At 43.3% G+C, this 16,441-nt stretch overlaps 1 protein-coding gene across 7 annotated transcripts in view; it reads right to left on the bottom strand.

The window, feature by feature from the left end:
- Window positions 1-15,386, bottom strand: part of TUT4 (terminal uridylyl transferase 4) — a 69,541-nt gene extending 54,155 nt beyond the window's left edge. For all 7 annotated transcript variants that reach the window (XM_044002736.1, XM_044002737.1, XM_044002733.1 and 4 more), the window contains exons 1-3: window positions 15,271-15,386; window positions 4,930-5,020; window positions 912-1,559 (exon numbers count right to left, since the gene is read on the bottom strand). In XM_044002736.1, the coding sequence (XP_043858671.1) occupies window positions 912-1,461 (550 nt within the window). In that variant the 5' untranslated portion in view covers window positions 1,462-1,559; window positions 4,930-5,020; window positions 15,271-15,386. The remainder of the gene's footprint in view (window positions 1-911; window positions 1,560-4,929; window positions 5,021-15,270) is intronic.
- Window positions 15,387-16,441: the final 1,055 nt, after the last annotated feature.

The following is a 16,441-nucleotide window of genomic DNA, read 5'->3' as shown; positions in this document are numbered from 1 at the left end:
CAAAATGTATGGAAAGCACTTTGCAAACCTTAAAGTGTAATTAATACAAGTCTAAGTTCAATGAGAAAAACTTGGCAATGATCTCTTAGCTCAAGGCAAGCTAATGAATGTGCTTGTGCTTGAAAATAAATATAGCTGCAATTAAAAATATTATTTAATTGAAAACTTTCACTAGATTGTTCGCTGGACTTGGAGTCAGGAAAGCTGAGCTCGAGTCCTGGCTCCAACACTTCTACCAGCCATTCAACCTGGGGCTCAGAATCTCAGTTTGCTCATCTGTAAAAAGAGGGTGTGTTAGGCCAGATAAACTCTAAGGTCTGTCCCAACCCTGACACTCCCTGGATCTGGTCAAAGATTTTACTGGACACACAACTCAGGAACGCATTTTGTTCATTTCTATGTCTATCCAGGTTAAATGTGACTGTTCCCTTCCAGTCTTAGTGCATCAGTAAAGGTTACCTGGGAGAGATCATTTGAGACTCAGTGAAACCTGCATCAAAATACTCAGGAGACATAGCCAATGTATCATTAAGCAACAGCTGGGTTAATTATTAGGCTGCCCCAAATGAGATTTAGAACTAGATAGATAGTTCTCAATGAAGTTGGCAGCAGGTTCGACCTAAATGCTAACGAGTACCAATAGCAAGATGAAACCATTTTGGGGGGGCAGCTAGGTGGCGCAGTGAATAAAGCACTGGCCCTGGAGTCAGGAGGACCTGAGTTCAAATCAGGCCTCAGACACTTAACACTTACTAGCTGTGTGACACCTGGGCAAGTCACTTAACCCCGACTGCCTCACCAAAAAAAAAAAAAAAGGCAGCAGCAGCAATGCAAATTAGGGAGCATTTCTACAGGAATTTTTTTTCTTTTCCCCCAAAGAAAGTTGATGTGCAGTGTAACTCCTTACTTACTCAAGTCATCAGATTTGTCTTCTGTTCCTGAAATACTATTCCCAGAGTCACTAGCATTATCTGCACACATTGTTAGTTTTGGAGAGCCTGGTGCATTGTCTAAAGCTGACTCCCCTCCTTGTACAGTAGGTAAGATTTCTTTATTCACATCCTTCTCAGAAGCAGAGGAGCTTGGAACATTCTCTTCCACCTGCTGGGCTCTCGCGGGCTTCATACCTTCTCTGGTCGCCAGTGGGCCTGGTGACTTTTTTGCTTTGCTGTGACTTTGATCTTGAAGGACTGATCCCAAGTCTTTTGTGCCTGGGACACTAGAGGTATTTACCTTACATGATTTAGGTTCTATTTTTTCTGTACAAACATCATTTTGTTTATTTTTTTTATTACTGTTCCCACTTGGAGAACTTCTTCCAATGTCCCTTATGACTCTCTCATTTCTAGGTTTCAAATTCTGATTGGTCGGAGCTCTAAGAGCTTTGCTTTCTTCACAAACAGCCCGAGCAGACTTCCTTGGTTCATGATCCCCATTTTTAGAGTTTGTGGGCTCTTCCATTATTATGAAGACCTGCTTCTTTTCTCTTGAGATACCTTTACAAAGATGATCTCCAGCAATCTGAGTGTCTTTCTATCCAGTTTAGGCAAGTAAACTGTCTGTTGGAGAAAAAAATATCAGTTACTCAGAATGTGAAAATAACGAGGATGATCATCTAATAAGAGACATAATGAAGTTTCCTAAAAATTGTTTCCTAAACTGAAAAAATACCCAAACCCAGAAACAAATAATTTCACAAGGAATTGAATCACACTAATAATGCAACAGACCGGACAGGTACCCAATGAGGAGGTTTTAATGATATTATGGTAACCACGACATCAAAACAACAAGGGAATTTTAGAAGAGCAGAATGTAATTACTCAATAAAAATTTTAACCAACACAAGGTTGAAAACAGTAATAGAATCTTTAGAGTTAACATGTAAAAACAAGAAGTCATGGAACCCAGGAATTCTGAGTCTGCTGGGCCAAGTCTATCAACATGTCTTATGGGATGCTAACCAGGTAATCTTTTTACATATGACCTTCTTATCTTTTTCTTTCTTTTTTTTTTTTGTTTTTTTTTTTGCGGGGCAATGGGGGTTAAGTGACTTGCCCAGGGTCACACAGCTAGTAAGTGTCAAGTGTCTGAGGCCGGATTTGAACTCAGGTACTCCTGAATCCAGGGCCGGTGCTTTATCCACTGTGCCACCTAGCCACCCCCCTATGACCTTCTTATCAAGCACTTCCTTTTTCTCAGGCTAATCTTTGCTTTTTTCTCCACACTTGCTTCTTTAAACACAGAAAAATACTTTTGAATAGGATTTCTGCACTTGTGGAAGTATGAGTAGCTTAAATTAATCATTCTGTGAAAAAATAAATGAAAAGTGAACAAAACCACCGACATTACCAAAAAAAAATCACAGGAGAATTAATAAAATCAAGCTAAGAGAACCCACTTAGTCCTAGGGATATAATGGGAATTGTCATTCCAGAGGAGGAACAACACACCTGCCACAAAACTCACAAGTTTAGCAAGTAGGAAATGGACTTCCAATTTTATTGCTAATTGATTTTTACATTTCAAATACATACACCTATGCTAAACTTTAGAAATATCAGGATTTTTCACTCTTCAGTTTTTTATAAAATACGCCTAAATCCAGATCTGGTCCACACATCTTTTTTTTTTTTTAAACTACTTAATAAAGATTAATATTGAACAAATAAAAATAGCCTTTTTTCCAGGTAAAAACAAACTCCATTGAATTAAAATGTAAACCTCTGAACTATTCACTAAGTTCCACAATCTATTAGTTACAAATTTTTAAATTTAGGAATGTTAATTTAGATAAAGTATGTCAGAAGTTGTGTACTGTAGGGGATTTAATTGTGAATTTGTTGTTGGGTCCAATGTGTCAATAACAAAATGTTTCCAAAAAAATATGGTATAATGTTAACTTATAGTAAAAAAAAATTACCTAAAATAAGAAATTCAACCCTTATTTTCTGAGCATGAGGCCTTGTGCTAGTGGCCATTATAGAGAATATCAAGATACCCTCATTAGGTAGGTATTTCAAATGGGTGACCCAGTCTCTTTCCTTTAAAAAAAATTTTTTTTTAGTTTCTTTCCTTTAAGATTCCCTAGGTAGAAATGTTCCCCTTTTCTCCTGTCACTGAAGGGGAGGGAGGGAGCTGGAGAGAAAGAGGAGTGGCCTCTAACCTTAGACTAAGTAAGTAGGTGACATGTTCCTCACCTCAGCCTCATTGTCTTCCCAACCCAGAAGGAACCTTCACCAGAAGACCAGACACGGCTTTCCCCTCCGTGAGGCACACTAACTCCTGCTGCTCAATTCTCGTTCATGCTCTTCTCTAGGTTCACCACAGGGGGTCCACCCAGGCTCTGAGGAGGCCCTCTTCAATTTTTCCTGACATTGAGAATGCACCATCGGGACACCCAGCCAGTCAGCCAGTCAGCCAGCTATCTGTCTGTCCAACCACCCACCCACACAGGTTGTCCAACTGTTAACTTTCATTCTTGCCACCTTTTTCAAGACTTCCCTTTATCTTGGTTCTTCCTCCTAGTCCTGCTCACACTTACCATTTGCCTCTGAATCATATTCTTTTTTAATTCTCTTGAGAATCTACTGCTCCATGACTTGCAGCCATATCACACCAGTAGAAGACTGGCATAAAAAAGATAAGCTTTTCTTTCTGGGAGAATTTTTAAGGTCATTAAATAAAAAAAGTTCTGTAATTTCTCCAAGAAATTCAGCACACTCTACCCCCTTCCTCCTCCTGTTTAGTTTTGGCCCCTACTCGCTGTCTACTTGCAATGTCTATACAAGATAGAGACACACACACACACACACACACACACACACACACGACTGAGCTCTATGGGTTGTGCAATTACACATCAATCTGGAAAATGGGCGTTCTTCTTCCCCTTCTTTTGCATCTGGTCAGTATCTTTTCCATTTTGCAAGTCTGGGGGCTGGATGGAACCAGCACAAACAAGAGTGCCTGGAGGACCCCCCTCCCCATCCACAGGGAATGCTTCTTCCACTTGGGACTATGCACAAGATCAATACAATAGGTATGCACAACACTAGGGGGCTGGTCTTGCTGTTGTATGTCTCACCCAACATTAATGACTAGAGAGCAAAGCTCTTTGAGAGTAGGAGCTGCCTCATTTTTTTGATCTTTGGACCCCTAACATCCAGCACAAAGCCTGGCACTTGGAGCTGCTTAATAAATACTTGATGACAGCATTAAATGTGCTATAAAAAACCTCAAAAAACAATAAGCACTGTAAGATCTTCTCTACATCTTTCAGTTGGTTGTTTAATGGTAAAATGTAGTTTACTGTAGACTGTCCCTTAACGACAAGAGTCTGTTCATCTGTAATCCCCGCACTGAAGAGGTCACAGATTCACCTATAGCTTATTCTCATAAAAAGTCTACACAGATGGGAAAGTAGGTATCTATTTATAAATACTTGCCTCTGCAGATAGAATTAAGCTCCTTGAAAGTAGGGATTATTTCATTCTTTGTCTCTGTAGCACCAGTAGCCTGCACAGTGCCTAGCACAGAAGAGGTGGTTAATAAATGTTGGGCTGGTTGATCGCCATGGTTTGCCTTTTTTGGATATTTGTGAGATCTGAGAATTTTCCAGACCTTTGCTTTCTTTCCCTCCTCAGGTACCTTCCAAATTAATCCCTCAATATCACTGCAATCACATTCATCTAATCTAATAAAATTTAAAACTGCTTTAAAAATTTTTTTATGGAATCTCACTTATTAACAGCATTATAGTTATTATAATTGTCTGGGCTGCACCCAGGAGGAATCTAAATACCTTTTATGCCTCTTAAGGAGACCTGAAATTCCCCTGACAAGGTTAATTCTCTGACATTAAAGTTAGCACAATGTCTTTGTGTTGGTATTGTTGAAATAGCCTTAATAAGGTGTGAGATACCTTACCCTGGATAGTCTGGTTCCAAGGACACCAAATTGAGGATGACTGCTACTTGAGCTTCCCTTGGACTTGGCCTTTAAAAAGGGCAGACCGGAGCTGCGGAAAAAAGAGACATGCACATGGGTTGGACTATTGACACATGGGGTTCCAGACTCATTCCCTCTAAGGAAAGCCTGCCTATCTATAAGACCCCAAAGGCCCCAGAGATGGTGGCACCAGTGGGACTGAGGAGTTCCCAGGCTCACTCCAAGAGCTCAAGCTGGCAGCGGTGAATAAGCAGTGGCTGAACACCGTGGGAATTCCTGGGCCATGCTTCTTGGATACAGAGGAGTTCTTGGACAAAGGAGGAGCCAGGGACAAGGAAGAACAAGAAGCAGCCACTATGTGGAGGAGCCAAACCAAACGTTGCTTTTTACCAGTATTGTGAGCTCTGTGAATCCATACGAGTCATTCTCCTATGGTTCAGAGGGGATGTGGGGCTCACATCTAGATCACCACCAGAAGTATAAAGTCCTCTGGTGCTATGCAAGCACTCTGGCTAACAAAACAATGTAAGGCAGGTTTCATTTCACATTAAGGCCTGGCTTCAGCCTCTTTATTAACAGTCAAGACAACTGTCCTCTTTCCCTCTCTGGTGAGGTAGCTCTACCCAGGACATATGCTTTATCCTTGAGTGGCCTGGGGACTGGGGGCATGGGGAGAGAATGACACAGTTCAAATAAAAGGGCAATCTAAGCAGAGAAGACCTTTAGGCTTCTCAGGGGAGCTAGGGGGATTTACCAGAGAGGGAAGGGGAGGTTCTTCCACTGTCAGTAGGCTTAGGCATGGATCCTTTTCTTGCTATAGGGTGAAGTAAACCTTACCAATGTTTCATTAGCTGCAGTTCTTAAGTAGGAACTAAGGGCTCTACTGTTTAGAGACCTGGATCGAAGTAAAATTCTGATGCTTCCAGGGGAAAAAATAGGTGGGGATAAGAGTGACCAAATCATGGAATTTGAGAGTTGCAAGAGGCCTCCAAAGATTCAGCACAGTGTGCCCAACCAGTGCTGTCCAGGCACCAACTGAGGACTTCCAAATATAGGGAACCCAGCTCTCAGGAAAGCCCATTCCCCCATGAGATAGCTCTTCCTGATATAGAGCCCAAAGTGGTCTCTCTGTGACTTCCACTCCTTGCCCCTGGTTCTTGCCCCAGGACCAAAAGCAAGTCTGATTTGCCCATTATATTACTGCTCTTCAAAGACTTGAGAAAATCGATAACAGCTCAATACACCAAAGGCCTTCAAGAGATCCTCAAATGTCACTGACTCAAGACCCTTCAGGGCCTGGCCACTCTCAAGCTTATCTTTTTTTTTTTTGGACCCTCAAGCTTATCAATGCCATTTGAATGATGATGCCCAAATGGAACATAATACTGGTGATAAGGGCTGATGAGGGGAGAGCACTTAATCTACTGCCTACCGTGAGGAAAGGGAGGTAGAGGAAGAGGGGGAGGACCAGGAGAAGAAAGACTTGAATCCTATGAGAGGGAAACCATGTCAGAAGTTAAGAAGTTAAGAAGTAAATCAGGTAATGTATGTCAGAAATTAAGGAGAAATGGGCAACATTTGGGAGAAACTGATGAAAATATGAAGGAGAACACTCTCCAGACTCAGAATAATGGCCTGGATTCTACTTTTGGGTTAAGAAGAGGATAATGGATAATTAAGGAGGATATGAAAAGACTAAGGACAATCAAGGAGGATTAAGGAATACACAAAAAAGATAAGGAGAAGGTAGTTGGCAACACAAGGCAAACCAATGCAAGAAAACGCAGGTGTAACACAGAGAAGCCTAGGTACATTGACAGAGTGAATGGAGGAGGGGAGTGAAGCAAACTGGATGTGAAATTTTTTAAAAGTAGGTATTTCATTTAGTGGATAAACATAAACAAGCAGTTTTAAGAGGCTGAAAATCTCAACCTCAATAGAAAGTTGGGGAAATTGTAATTCTGTTACTCAAATGACTGTTTTCTATGTTCCAAGTTTAGTCTGAGCTCCCTCTTGAAGGAGATGAAGGGACAACATGAGACCTTTCTATATTCCAGGCTGTTAGGAAGGATGAAGGGTTCTTAAAGGTGTAAACCGAAACAAGGCTTCAATGGAAAAAAAGGTTTTGATTAAGGTGAAGGAGGTGAGATACCCATTGTCAGGACAGGATAATAGAGAACAGAAAAGTATGACAACAGAGAAAGACAAGGGCAGTTGTACAATTAGGACTTAAAAAGAGATCTGAGGCTTTTCCTGAAGAGCTGGATTTTTTGAGGAAGAAGCTGCTGGTCTTCCCAAGAATGACAGAGGAGAGCCAGAGAAACTATGGGGTAAAAATTTTCCCTAAGAGACTGAGAAAGGAGAATAGTAGCAGCGAAGGTTTCCTTGTGTGAAGAAAACAAGGAACCAGAACAGGGAGACATTTGGGAAGAATGTCAAAGAATGTCAGAAGTGACAGGAGATTTTGTCATGGAGTTTACTGGGGACCACTTGGCCAGAAAGAGAAAATCGATGGAGAGTTTAGAAGTTGAGGCTCCAAGATCATGAGGCTCTTCTTCTTCTTCTTCTTCTTTTTGGCAGGGCAATGAAGATTAAGTGACTTGCCCAGGATCACACAGCTAGTGTCAAGTGTTTGAGGCCAAATTTGAACTCAGGTCCTCCTGCATCCAGGGCAGGTGCTTTATCCACTGCACCAGCTGCCCCAAGACTGCTTCTTAAAGCAGATTCAGAAAAAGATTTGTAGAACTAAGTAGACCTCGATTACCCTGATCACAAACATGTCCTTTGGTTCTGACTGTTACAACAATGTGATCAGTTTGTATAATAAACAAATGCACCATTAAATAACTAATTAACTTTTTTTTTTAATGATCAAGAAAAGACAATTCAAGGCAAATGAATGAATCAATCAATAAAGGGAACAGGAGCTTTAACAATGGAGAACAAAATGACAAGATCTGGAATGCATTCAGTTCCTTTACAAGGGAAAAGCATAGAGACATTGATTGGTTCATTTCTACCTCTTCTTGCTGAGCTCTCTATGATATATCATAGGGTGGAAGAGACTAGAAGTCAGGAATCCTAAATACAAGTTGCTGCTCTAGCTTATCAGCACTAAGCCAAAGGATGAGAATTTACACTCTGGGAAGCTCCTATTTCCAATTCCTTTCTAGGTACTGTTAATACTTTGTTAAGGTCAAATGGACCCTGGCCTTAACATGCTTAAAATTCCTTTAGTTCACTTGTGAAATCACCAAAAAAAGTATTTTCTTTACCCCTTGGAATTTTAGAACTGGAAAAGATCTTTCAGATAAGCTAGATAAACTCCCTTCTTTTTCCAGATAAGGAAACTGAGTCCTAGAGAAGCTGTGATAAGAGTATTTTCATGGGTATCCCATAAAATATGGCAAGAGTCCCAAACATCCCCACTGGCTAGTGGAACTACATAGTAGGAAACACCTGAAGCATAGAAGTAACCACTTGCTACATGGGGTTGGGCTTCAATTGCCCAGTTGGGGCCCACTTAACTACAGCATTTCCTGAATTTGCTATAAAACAATTCCATATGTCACAACAATGGTAACAATGACTTGTGATGATTAATGGCAAGATGCTATTGTAAAATAATGTAGATCACTACTAGAATTAAGGTTAATTTCCCTTTCTTAACTGTGGCATCTATTGGATTGTCAATCAAATGATTTCAATCATCACTAAAGTCTCCAAAAGCATCGAGGAACTTAAGTACAGTAACAGTCATGCATTACCTACCCTCGGAAGGTCCCCAATCAAGGCCAGCAACTGGGAACAAGATTCTTTTCCATTCTTGTCTCCCTCCCCCAGGAATCTGGTTGGATATCCTACTGTTGCTAATTTAGTTAAAAGAGCTCTGAATTTGGAGTTAAGGACCTCTGTTGGAATTCTAACTCTGATAAGCAGAATTCAAACTCAGGTCCTTGGACTCCCAGGGTGACTTGGGGCAGTCAGTTACCATCTCTCTGAGTCCTGGTCTCTTCATCTGAGGAGGGGGGTGGGACGATGACCTACAACATTTCTTATAGCTGTAAATCTATGGTCCTGTGAGCCTAGCAGCTGGTAATACAAGGTGATAAACAGAAACTTGCTGATTCTATCAATTCTTTCAACTGGATTATAAGAAAATCTAGATAACTGATAGATGTCTTAAGACCCATTCCTTCCTATATTCTTTATTTAAGTTAGAGATCTAGGCAGAAATAGGTATTGTTAAAATAAATGTTTTTAATGGACTTATTGTAGAAACTGTTCTTAAATTAACAGTAACAACCCATAGTTCTCCACTGGATGACTTCCTGATTTTGTGACCTTCCAGGATTGATGTCTTGGGAATCTAAGCACTGGAGGGCCTGCTTGGTCCAGGCAAACTGAGAAGGCTTAGCTGAAGCAGGTGTTATATGTAAATGATGTTTTATGGGGCTTCAAAGTTCTGTTTTAGAGCCAGTCACCAAGACTAGGATCTTAATCATATGGGGTAGCTGCTGACCAAGTAAGTAATTGCCCTAAGAGTCATACTAGGAAGTCACCCTAACCTATAAGGGATGACCCAACTAGTTCTGTTAATTCAACAAGGGAAGACTGCAAAAAGTCTGGCTGCCAAGACCCACGAAACATTAGATTGGCATAAAGCATCCTAAACCACCAAGGAAGAATAACTTAGTGGCACTTGATAAATGTGGAGATGAACTGAATAAACCAGGAAGTCCCAGGAGTCTTTGCTAATGTCCTATTGTTCCTTTAATTCAACAAGTTATAAAAAATTATAAGAAATTCCTTGTGGTCCACAAGGAAGTACATTGTGTGTACACACATATACACACACATACACATACACATAGATAACATTGCCCTGCTAGCTAAGCAAAATAGTCCAAATAACCAGAGGTCTGAATATCTTCTCATAATGAAAAGTCTGCATGCATTATTAATGAACAGAGATCATTAAAATGCTTAATAAATCTTAAAACCTGACATGAGACAACTGGTTGTTATACTGGAATAACAGCAACAGGCTAAACTTGACCTACTCTAATGTTTAATGGACAAAAATATGCAGAATTTTGAAAACATGTTCAAACTGAATCATACTTTATTGCCTGCTATTTCTGCCATTACTACAGTGGTCAATAAAGTCCATTCTTAGATTAATGGAAGATTATCTCCCAATAATTCACATATTCAATAATCAATGAATACTTGTTGAATAAACATTAAAAGTTTATTAAAATTAAAATAGGAAGCAAAGAATTCTTGCTCTTTCTAATGGGAAACTAATTAGAACCTAGATATCTAATAGATTTATCACCACTTAAAATTATAATTATGAAAGCTTACAAAAATTACCCAGTTGCTCCTCTGGGTAAATCAAAAGAGTTTCTGTGATCAGAGACATGTAGAACTGTCTCTCCTTGCCTCTCATGTGAAGCCAGACTAAGGAAATATTAATTTGGAAGTTGCTGTTCCATTTGTGGATTATCCATGCCTTTTCCAACTTTCTCCAGCCACTTAACCTTTAACTCATTTAGCACTTTCACCCAAGCTGGTCAGGAGAAATAAAAAACTTGCTTCTTTTCAGTAGCTGTGGTTTGGTTAAGGGAACAGACTGAAATTACTAGCTTTTAAACTGAGGTCTGGGAATCACCCATGGATTTCAATTATCCAACCCGCACTTTCCCTGTTCCCAGAAAACACAGATAATCAGGAGGCTGACTCTTGTCACAGAAGAGCCCTCTGAAGCAGTGCACATTGGTTTTCTTGTTTCTTCCCTGTTTCAAGCAGTCTGCAGGGCATCACCTGAGGTGTGGGTTCACTTGTTTGTTTGTGGTAGTGTGTGATATGGCTGGGATGCTGCTTCAATACTGTGAATCCCACTTAATGGAACTCAAAAGCCAGGGACTGGGAAATACCATTCATTCATTACTTTCCGATCAACTATCGGAAGGCAGGACCAGTAAATGGGCTTGTTCTTTTATCATCTACCTGTGAAAGACACTGGGCCAGGTGCTGAGATTATGATGCCAGAAAGACTAGCCCTTCCCCTTCTAGAGACTCAGAGAAAACAGGGTGCAGAGTTCAGTGAAAAGGAATCACTGGTCTCTAGTGTGATAAAGGCTTCCTGAAGACCTGCCCCTCAAATAATCTGCCATAATTCTTAACTGCTCAAAAGAAAATAAGAGAAATCCTAATTTTGAATTTTACAAATTGATCATTGAGACAATGTGATAAACTTCAGCTTTTGTCTCATTAACTGTTACTATTTAACAGAAAAGGATTTGGGGAAATTGATACAAAATTTAAATCATTCATATATTCAAATACCATTTCCTCGGTCTTTCCTATCACTGAGGTAGTGACTGTCCACCTCAGACTTCACACAGCATTATCTTTTTTGTAATTCTTCAATGCATTTACCATGGAAAATATTGTATATTGTACTTGCTTTAGGAGTTTCCTAAGGGGAGGGGGCCTACCTTTCTTTGGCATAATTCACACAGTAAGCACTTCATATTTTTGTGTCATTTCCCCCCCCAAAAAATAAGAATATAAAATCAACCAAACAATGTGCCAAAAGGGACTATCAGAGCTCAGCTTGTCCAATCCCCTCATTTTATGGAAAAGGAAATTTCATCCCCAAAAGGTAAAATGACCTTTCCAGGATCACACTGATAATCCAAAGGGAGAACAAATATTAAAGCCCAGGGGTAACTGGAATCCCAAAGTAATGCTGTTTTTTCCACTATTCCAGGATTCCTCTCAAACCACAGATTTTGAGAATGAAAATCATAATATTAATAGCAGAAACCAAGATGCAGAAAATGGCTTGTTTGTTTGTACTGTCATAAAGACCTAAATGACAATAGAATCTGGGTTTAAAACTTCATAATGGTGGTGTCCCAACACAAGCTAACACTGAATGAAATGCAGCCTTCGGAACTTGAGATTACATCTCAATAAAACAACTATTTGTTATCTTGGGATAAATGAACTTTCTGACTGTTCTTTAGGACAGATGGTCACTTTTAATTTAGAAAGGGGGTGACATTTAATGTCAGAGAAAGCACGGATGTACTTTCTTCATCTTTAGCTCGACCTAAAGCCCCCCCCCCCCAAAAAAAACCCCCACCCCTTGCCTTGGAGCTTGAACAAGCCTCAAAGGCCCCTGTAACTGTAGGTGGGGTGGCACCTTTGATCATCTAAATTTTCCAGGCTTAGTTGGAGGCTTGTAAATATCAGGAATGTCACAGCACCAGCAGGGAAGTGTACAAATGTACACTCAGACTTTAGCACAAACTTGTGAGTGGACAAGAAAAGGCCTTTACTGTGTAAGTCCAATGGACGGCAACCGTCCCAAACACCAAAATTGCCAAGGTAGGTGGGAGAGAGAGTTTGAGTGGAAAACAGTAAATAGAGGCTAGCAGAGATCCTTCTCAGAAGTGGTGGTCATCTTAAAGCATTTTTCTCATGACTTAGGACAGGTTAAAGAGTCCAAAAAAAGCTGAACAACAAAATTTTTCTTTTATTCACATTAAAAATATTGTTTCAGATAGGATTTATGCTGTAAAGACCTTACTTAGATCTTTTACCTGGAGTAATTTTTATCACAAGTTCAATTTACAGTATTCAATGGTAATTGGTAATTTTATTTTTTTGGAAAGGAGGGGTGTGTGTGACCATGGTTAAAACCCTAAAACCTGAAAAAAATCAATGGGCTCCTAGATTCAAAGTGAATTTGTCACTGTACCAAGAGCCCTGGCATTGAGCCAAGGTTCAATCACACTGTGATCTTAAGCAAGTCAATTCAATGTGCCTTAGTCTTTCAGTTTACAAAACTGGAATGGCATATTGAAAGAATAAATAGGATGGCACACGAGACACACAGTAGGTCCTCAATAAATTCTTCTTGCCAATTATGGAAAAGCAATGAACTTTTTGGAGGGAAATGATACATAAAACCACATTTGTACATTTTTAAAACACCTCTTTTTGTGTTTAGAGAAATATGGCAATTCAAAACATTCTTCCAAGTGTGAGGTTGAGAAGGAAAATATCCTGAGATTTTTATTTTTGCATTTTATATACTTGTTCCTTTTTTTAAATGGCCACTTTTATTAAAAAAAAAACATCCAGTCATGGTGGTTTCTATGTATTTTTCAAATGGTATGATTTTCTAGGATTTTGATGTGAAAAAAGAGTGACTATATCTTTTATCAGTGAGATAAAAACAATCCTGCTTCCTTGGGAGGCTTCAGAATGAAAAATCTACAGATCCCACTGTGAGATGTCCTATCCTTTCCCCCCAGCCTCTGTCTAGAATTACTTTTGTGGGGGCTGGGGGAGGGAAGAGGGAGAAGAAAAATGAGTTTTTATTTGGAGGAAATGCCTTAAAGCCTTTAGCAAAAAAACATCTCTAAGGTAAGTCCAAACAAATTATTCTGGAAGGAACCAAATTTTAATTTACTCTAACAATGGTTTGATTACTTTCTTTGAACCAAGATAAAGACAAGTCACAAGCAGTTACATATCAAAAGATTTGTTTCTTAAAAGCTGGAAACTTTCTGGTGCCAAATTTATTGAAACATCTTTCTCTACATAATGATCCTGATCTGACATAACATAAATACATTTAAGGATTGATGGTATTCTCTCAAAAAATTCTCCAACCACTTGCTGCCAAACTGAGATGGCTGAAAAGGCTAAAAAAAGGTGTTTCTGAAACTCAGCTTTGTTTTTATCAAATGTTTTAGAAATACAAATATTTTCTGCTACACCTTTGGAAATTGCTACATTTTTGGAAACAAAAGATTCAATTAAACTTTAGCTCTCCTAATAACACAAAGAAAGATTTCTGTATCTACTAGTCAGGGATTTACTTTTTAGATAGACAAAGCACTTTGAAAGCACTTACTATGTGCCAAGCACTGTGTTAACATTTTCTTTTAAATTACACCTTTATGATTTGGAATTGTTTTGAAATTCGATTGAGACAGAGTCTTCTTTTCAAAACAGATCAATCTATTTGGATTGTGTCATTTCAAAGCAGATCAATTTGCTAGTTTTATTCATATTCTGAATTCGTAACATCAAAGTAAAAAACAAACAAACAAACATTTTAACATTGAGATATTTGCCAGTTTTCAATAGGTCAATCACTTTCATTTTCCCTTCAGGGCTATCTCCTGATAAGTTTCATTTTTGGATCCTTCCACCTGAACTTTAGTGAATAATTGAATTGCAAATACAGCAGAAAGACGTTACTAAAAGACTTCCTTTTTTTTTTAATTTTGAAAAGATCTTAAATTCCTTCCATTAATAATCGATTACGAAGAGAAGCTGTCTCCAGATATAAAAACCACCTGAAAAAAAATGCCCTTTCCAAACCTTAAAAGGCTCGAGATAGAACGGATCGTGCCACATTACATAGAACGACAGAATAACATCACCAAGTGTCAGAGCGAACCAATCTTTCAGGATTTCCAAAGCTGTGGCTGAGGACCGAGGTTACACTCTGGTGAAAAGAATCCTAGGGAGAAAGACCAAGACAAGGGGGGGGGGGAGTGTCTACTACCCAGAAAGTTTGACCATTCGCATCGACCCCGTCTACACCGGACCGACTGCTGGAGAGGAGGGGGGGGGGGAAGAGGCAACTTTCTCTCTTTTTTCTCCTCCTGCTCGTCTTGAAATGTGGCCACCCCCGCCGCATTTCGGGGATACGGGATCCTCGGCGATTCCGCCTCCCTCCTCCGGAGGAACCCCCCCTCTCCCCCTCCAATCGGAAGCAGGGTCCCCCCTCCTCCTCCTCCCCAGTCCCTACGAGGGTCTCGTCGCCTGCCTTTCTCGCCCAGGTCCGGGGAGGCACGATCTGAGGAGGACAAGGGAAATGCCCGCGAGCAGCCCGGACGGAGCGGCTGCAAAGGGACCCTGCCCGCGGAGCGAGCGAGGCTCGGGGCAGGCACCAATCGATCAATCGATAGATCGATCCGGGCGGGCTCCGCGGGGAGCGCACACTTAGGCTGCGCCGCCTGTTTACCCGGCAGCCGGAGCTCAGCCCCCCTCCCCCGAGTCCCCCTTCGGGGGCGCGCTCTCGGGGGCTCCCGGACGAGGGTCGGCAGCCCCCGCGCCGGCAGAGGAGCCGCCGCTGCGAGCTGGGGCTCGGAGCGCACACGCGCTCCGCCGGGGGCCGGCCGCGGTCCGCGGCTGGGGGCGCGTCCCCGGCCGCCCCCCCAGCGGTGGCCCGCCCCCCCCCGGCCGCCCGCCCCCCCCTCCGGCTGCCCCCTGCCTGCCTACCTGTGGCGGGGCTCGCGCGGCGGCTCCTCATGCCGGGCTCGCGCTGCGCTGCTGCTGCCCCTCCGCCGCCGCCGTCCCCGCCGCCGCCGCCGCCCCGGCCCCCGCGCCCGCTGTCCCCGCTGTCCCCGCTGCGCCCGCTTGTCCCCGCCGCTGCTGCTGCTGCTGCTGCCGCTGCCGCTGCCGCTGCCGCTGGAGGCCCGGACGCGACGAGCTCAGGACGCCGCTGCCGCCATGGCCGTCGTCGCGCCGCGAACTGCATTGTGGGGGGGAGGGCCGGCGGAGGAGGTGAGCGGGGAGGGGGCGGGGCCGGCGGGGGCGGGGCCGGCGGGGGGCGGGGCCCGGCAGGGGCGGCCCGAGGGCTGGGGCCCGGCGCCAGGGCGCCCCCCAGGGAGGGGGAGGGGGGAGGGAGGGGAGAGGAGCGGAGACCAGGGGCTGCGGAGCCGCGGCGGGGGCCGCTCCCCCTCCCGCCCCCTCCTCGAGCCTGGGGAACGGGCGCGAGCCCCTCTCCTCACCGGAGAACGCCCCCCCCCCCGCCGGGACCAGGGAAGGGGCGCGAGCCTCCCCATCCCCGGAACTGGGGATCGAAAACGAGCCTCCCACCCCCTCTCTGGGCACGAGTACCCCTGTCCGCCCCCGAGAGAGAAAGAGCAGGAAGAAGGACCGCCCCCTCCCCCCATAGAGAGTGGGCTCAAAGACCCCAGCAGGACAGAGACTAGGGAACAGGTGCCAGGACCTCACCCCATACCCCACAGCCCTCCCCAGGAATGGGGAGTGGGCTCACGGATGCACCCCTAGGAATGGGGAGTGGGTTCACGCGCAAGGACCTCCTCCATCTCCCCCGCCATCTCGGCAATTTGCCGGGTGGAGGGGAGCGCAGCCCGTCTGCTCAGAAACCCGCGGGGGGCGCCCCAATGGCAGCGCTGGGACACCCCCCCCCCAGCCCGGGAGGAAGGGAGGAGGGGGCTCGATGCCAGGACACCTGTTAGGCCTCTCTGCTCCCGGGGTAGGGGGGCTGGAGAGTGCTCGAAAGGCAGGGCTGGTGGGGGAGAGGGGGGTCGGGCGGACCCTGCGGAGGGGAGGGGGACGGAGGGATGAAGATACCGACTAGCCCGCAGTGGCCAAGAGCGCCAGCCTCAAGAAAGGGATAGGACAGGTGCGCGGGGTAAGAGGG

Source organism: Dromiciops gliroides, chromosome 4, assembly GCF_019393635.1.
Source record: "Dromiciops gliroides isolate mDroGli1 chromosome 4, mDroGli1.pri, whole genome shotgun sequence".
NCBI classification, from domain to species: Eukaryota; Metazoa; Chordata; class Mammalia; order Microbiotheria; family Microbiotheriidae; genus Dromiciops; species Dromiciops gliroides.
The sequence above is the reverse complement of the archived record's forward strand: the minus strand, read 5'-3'. Positions and strand labels throughout refer to the sequence as shown.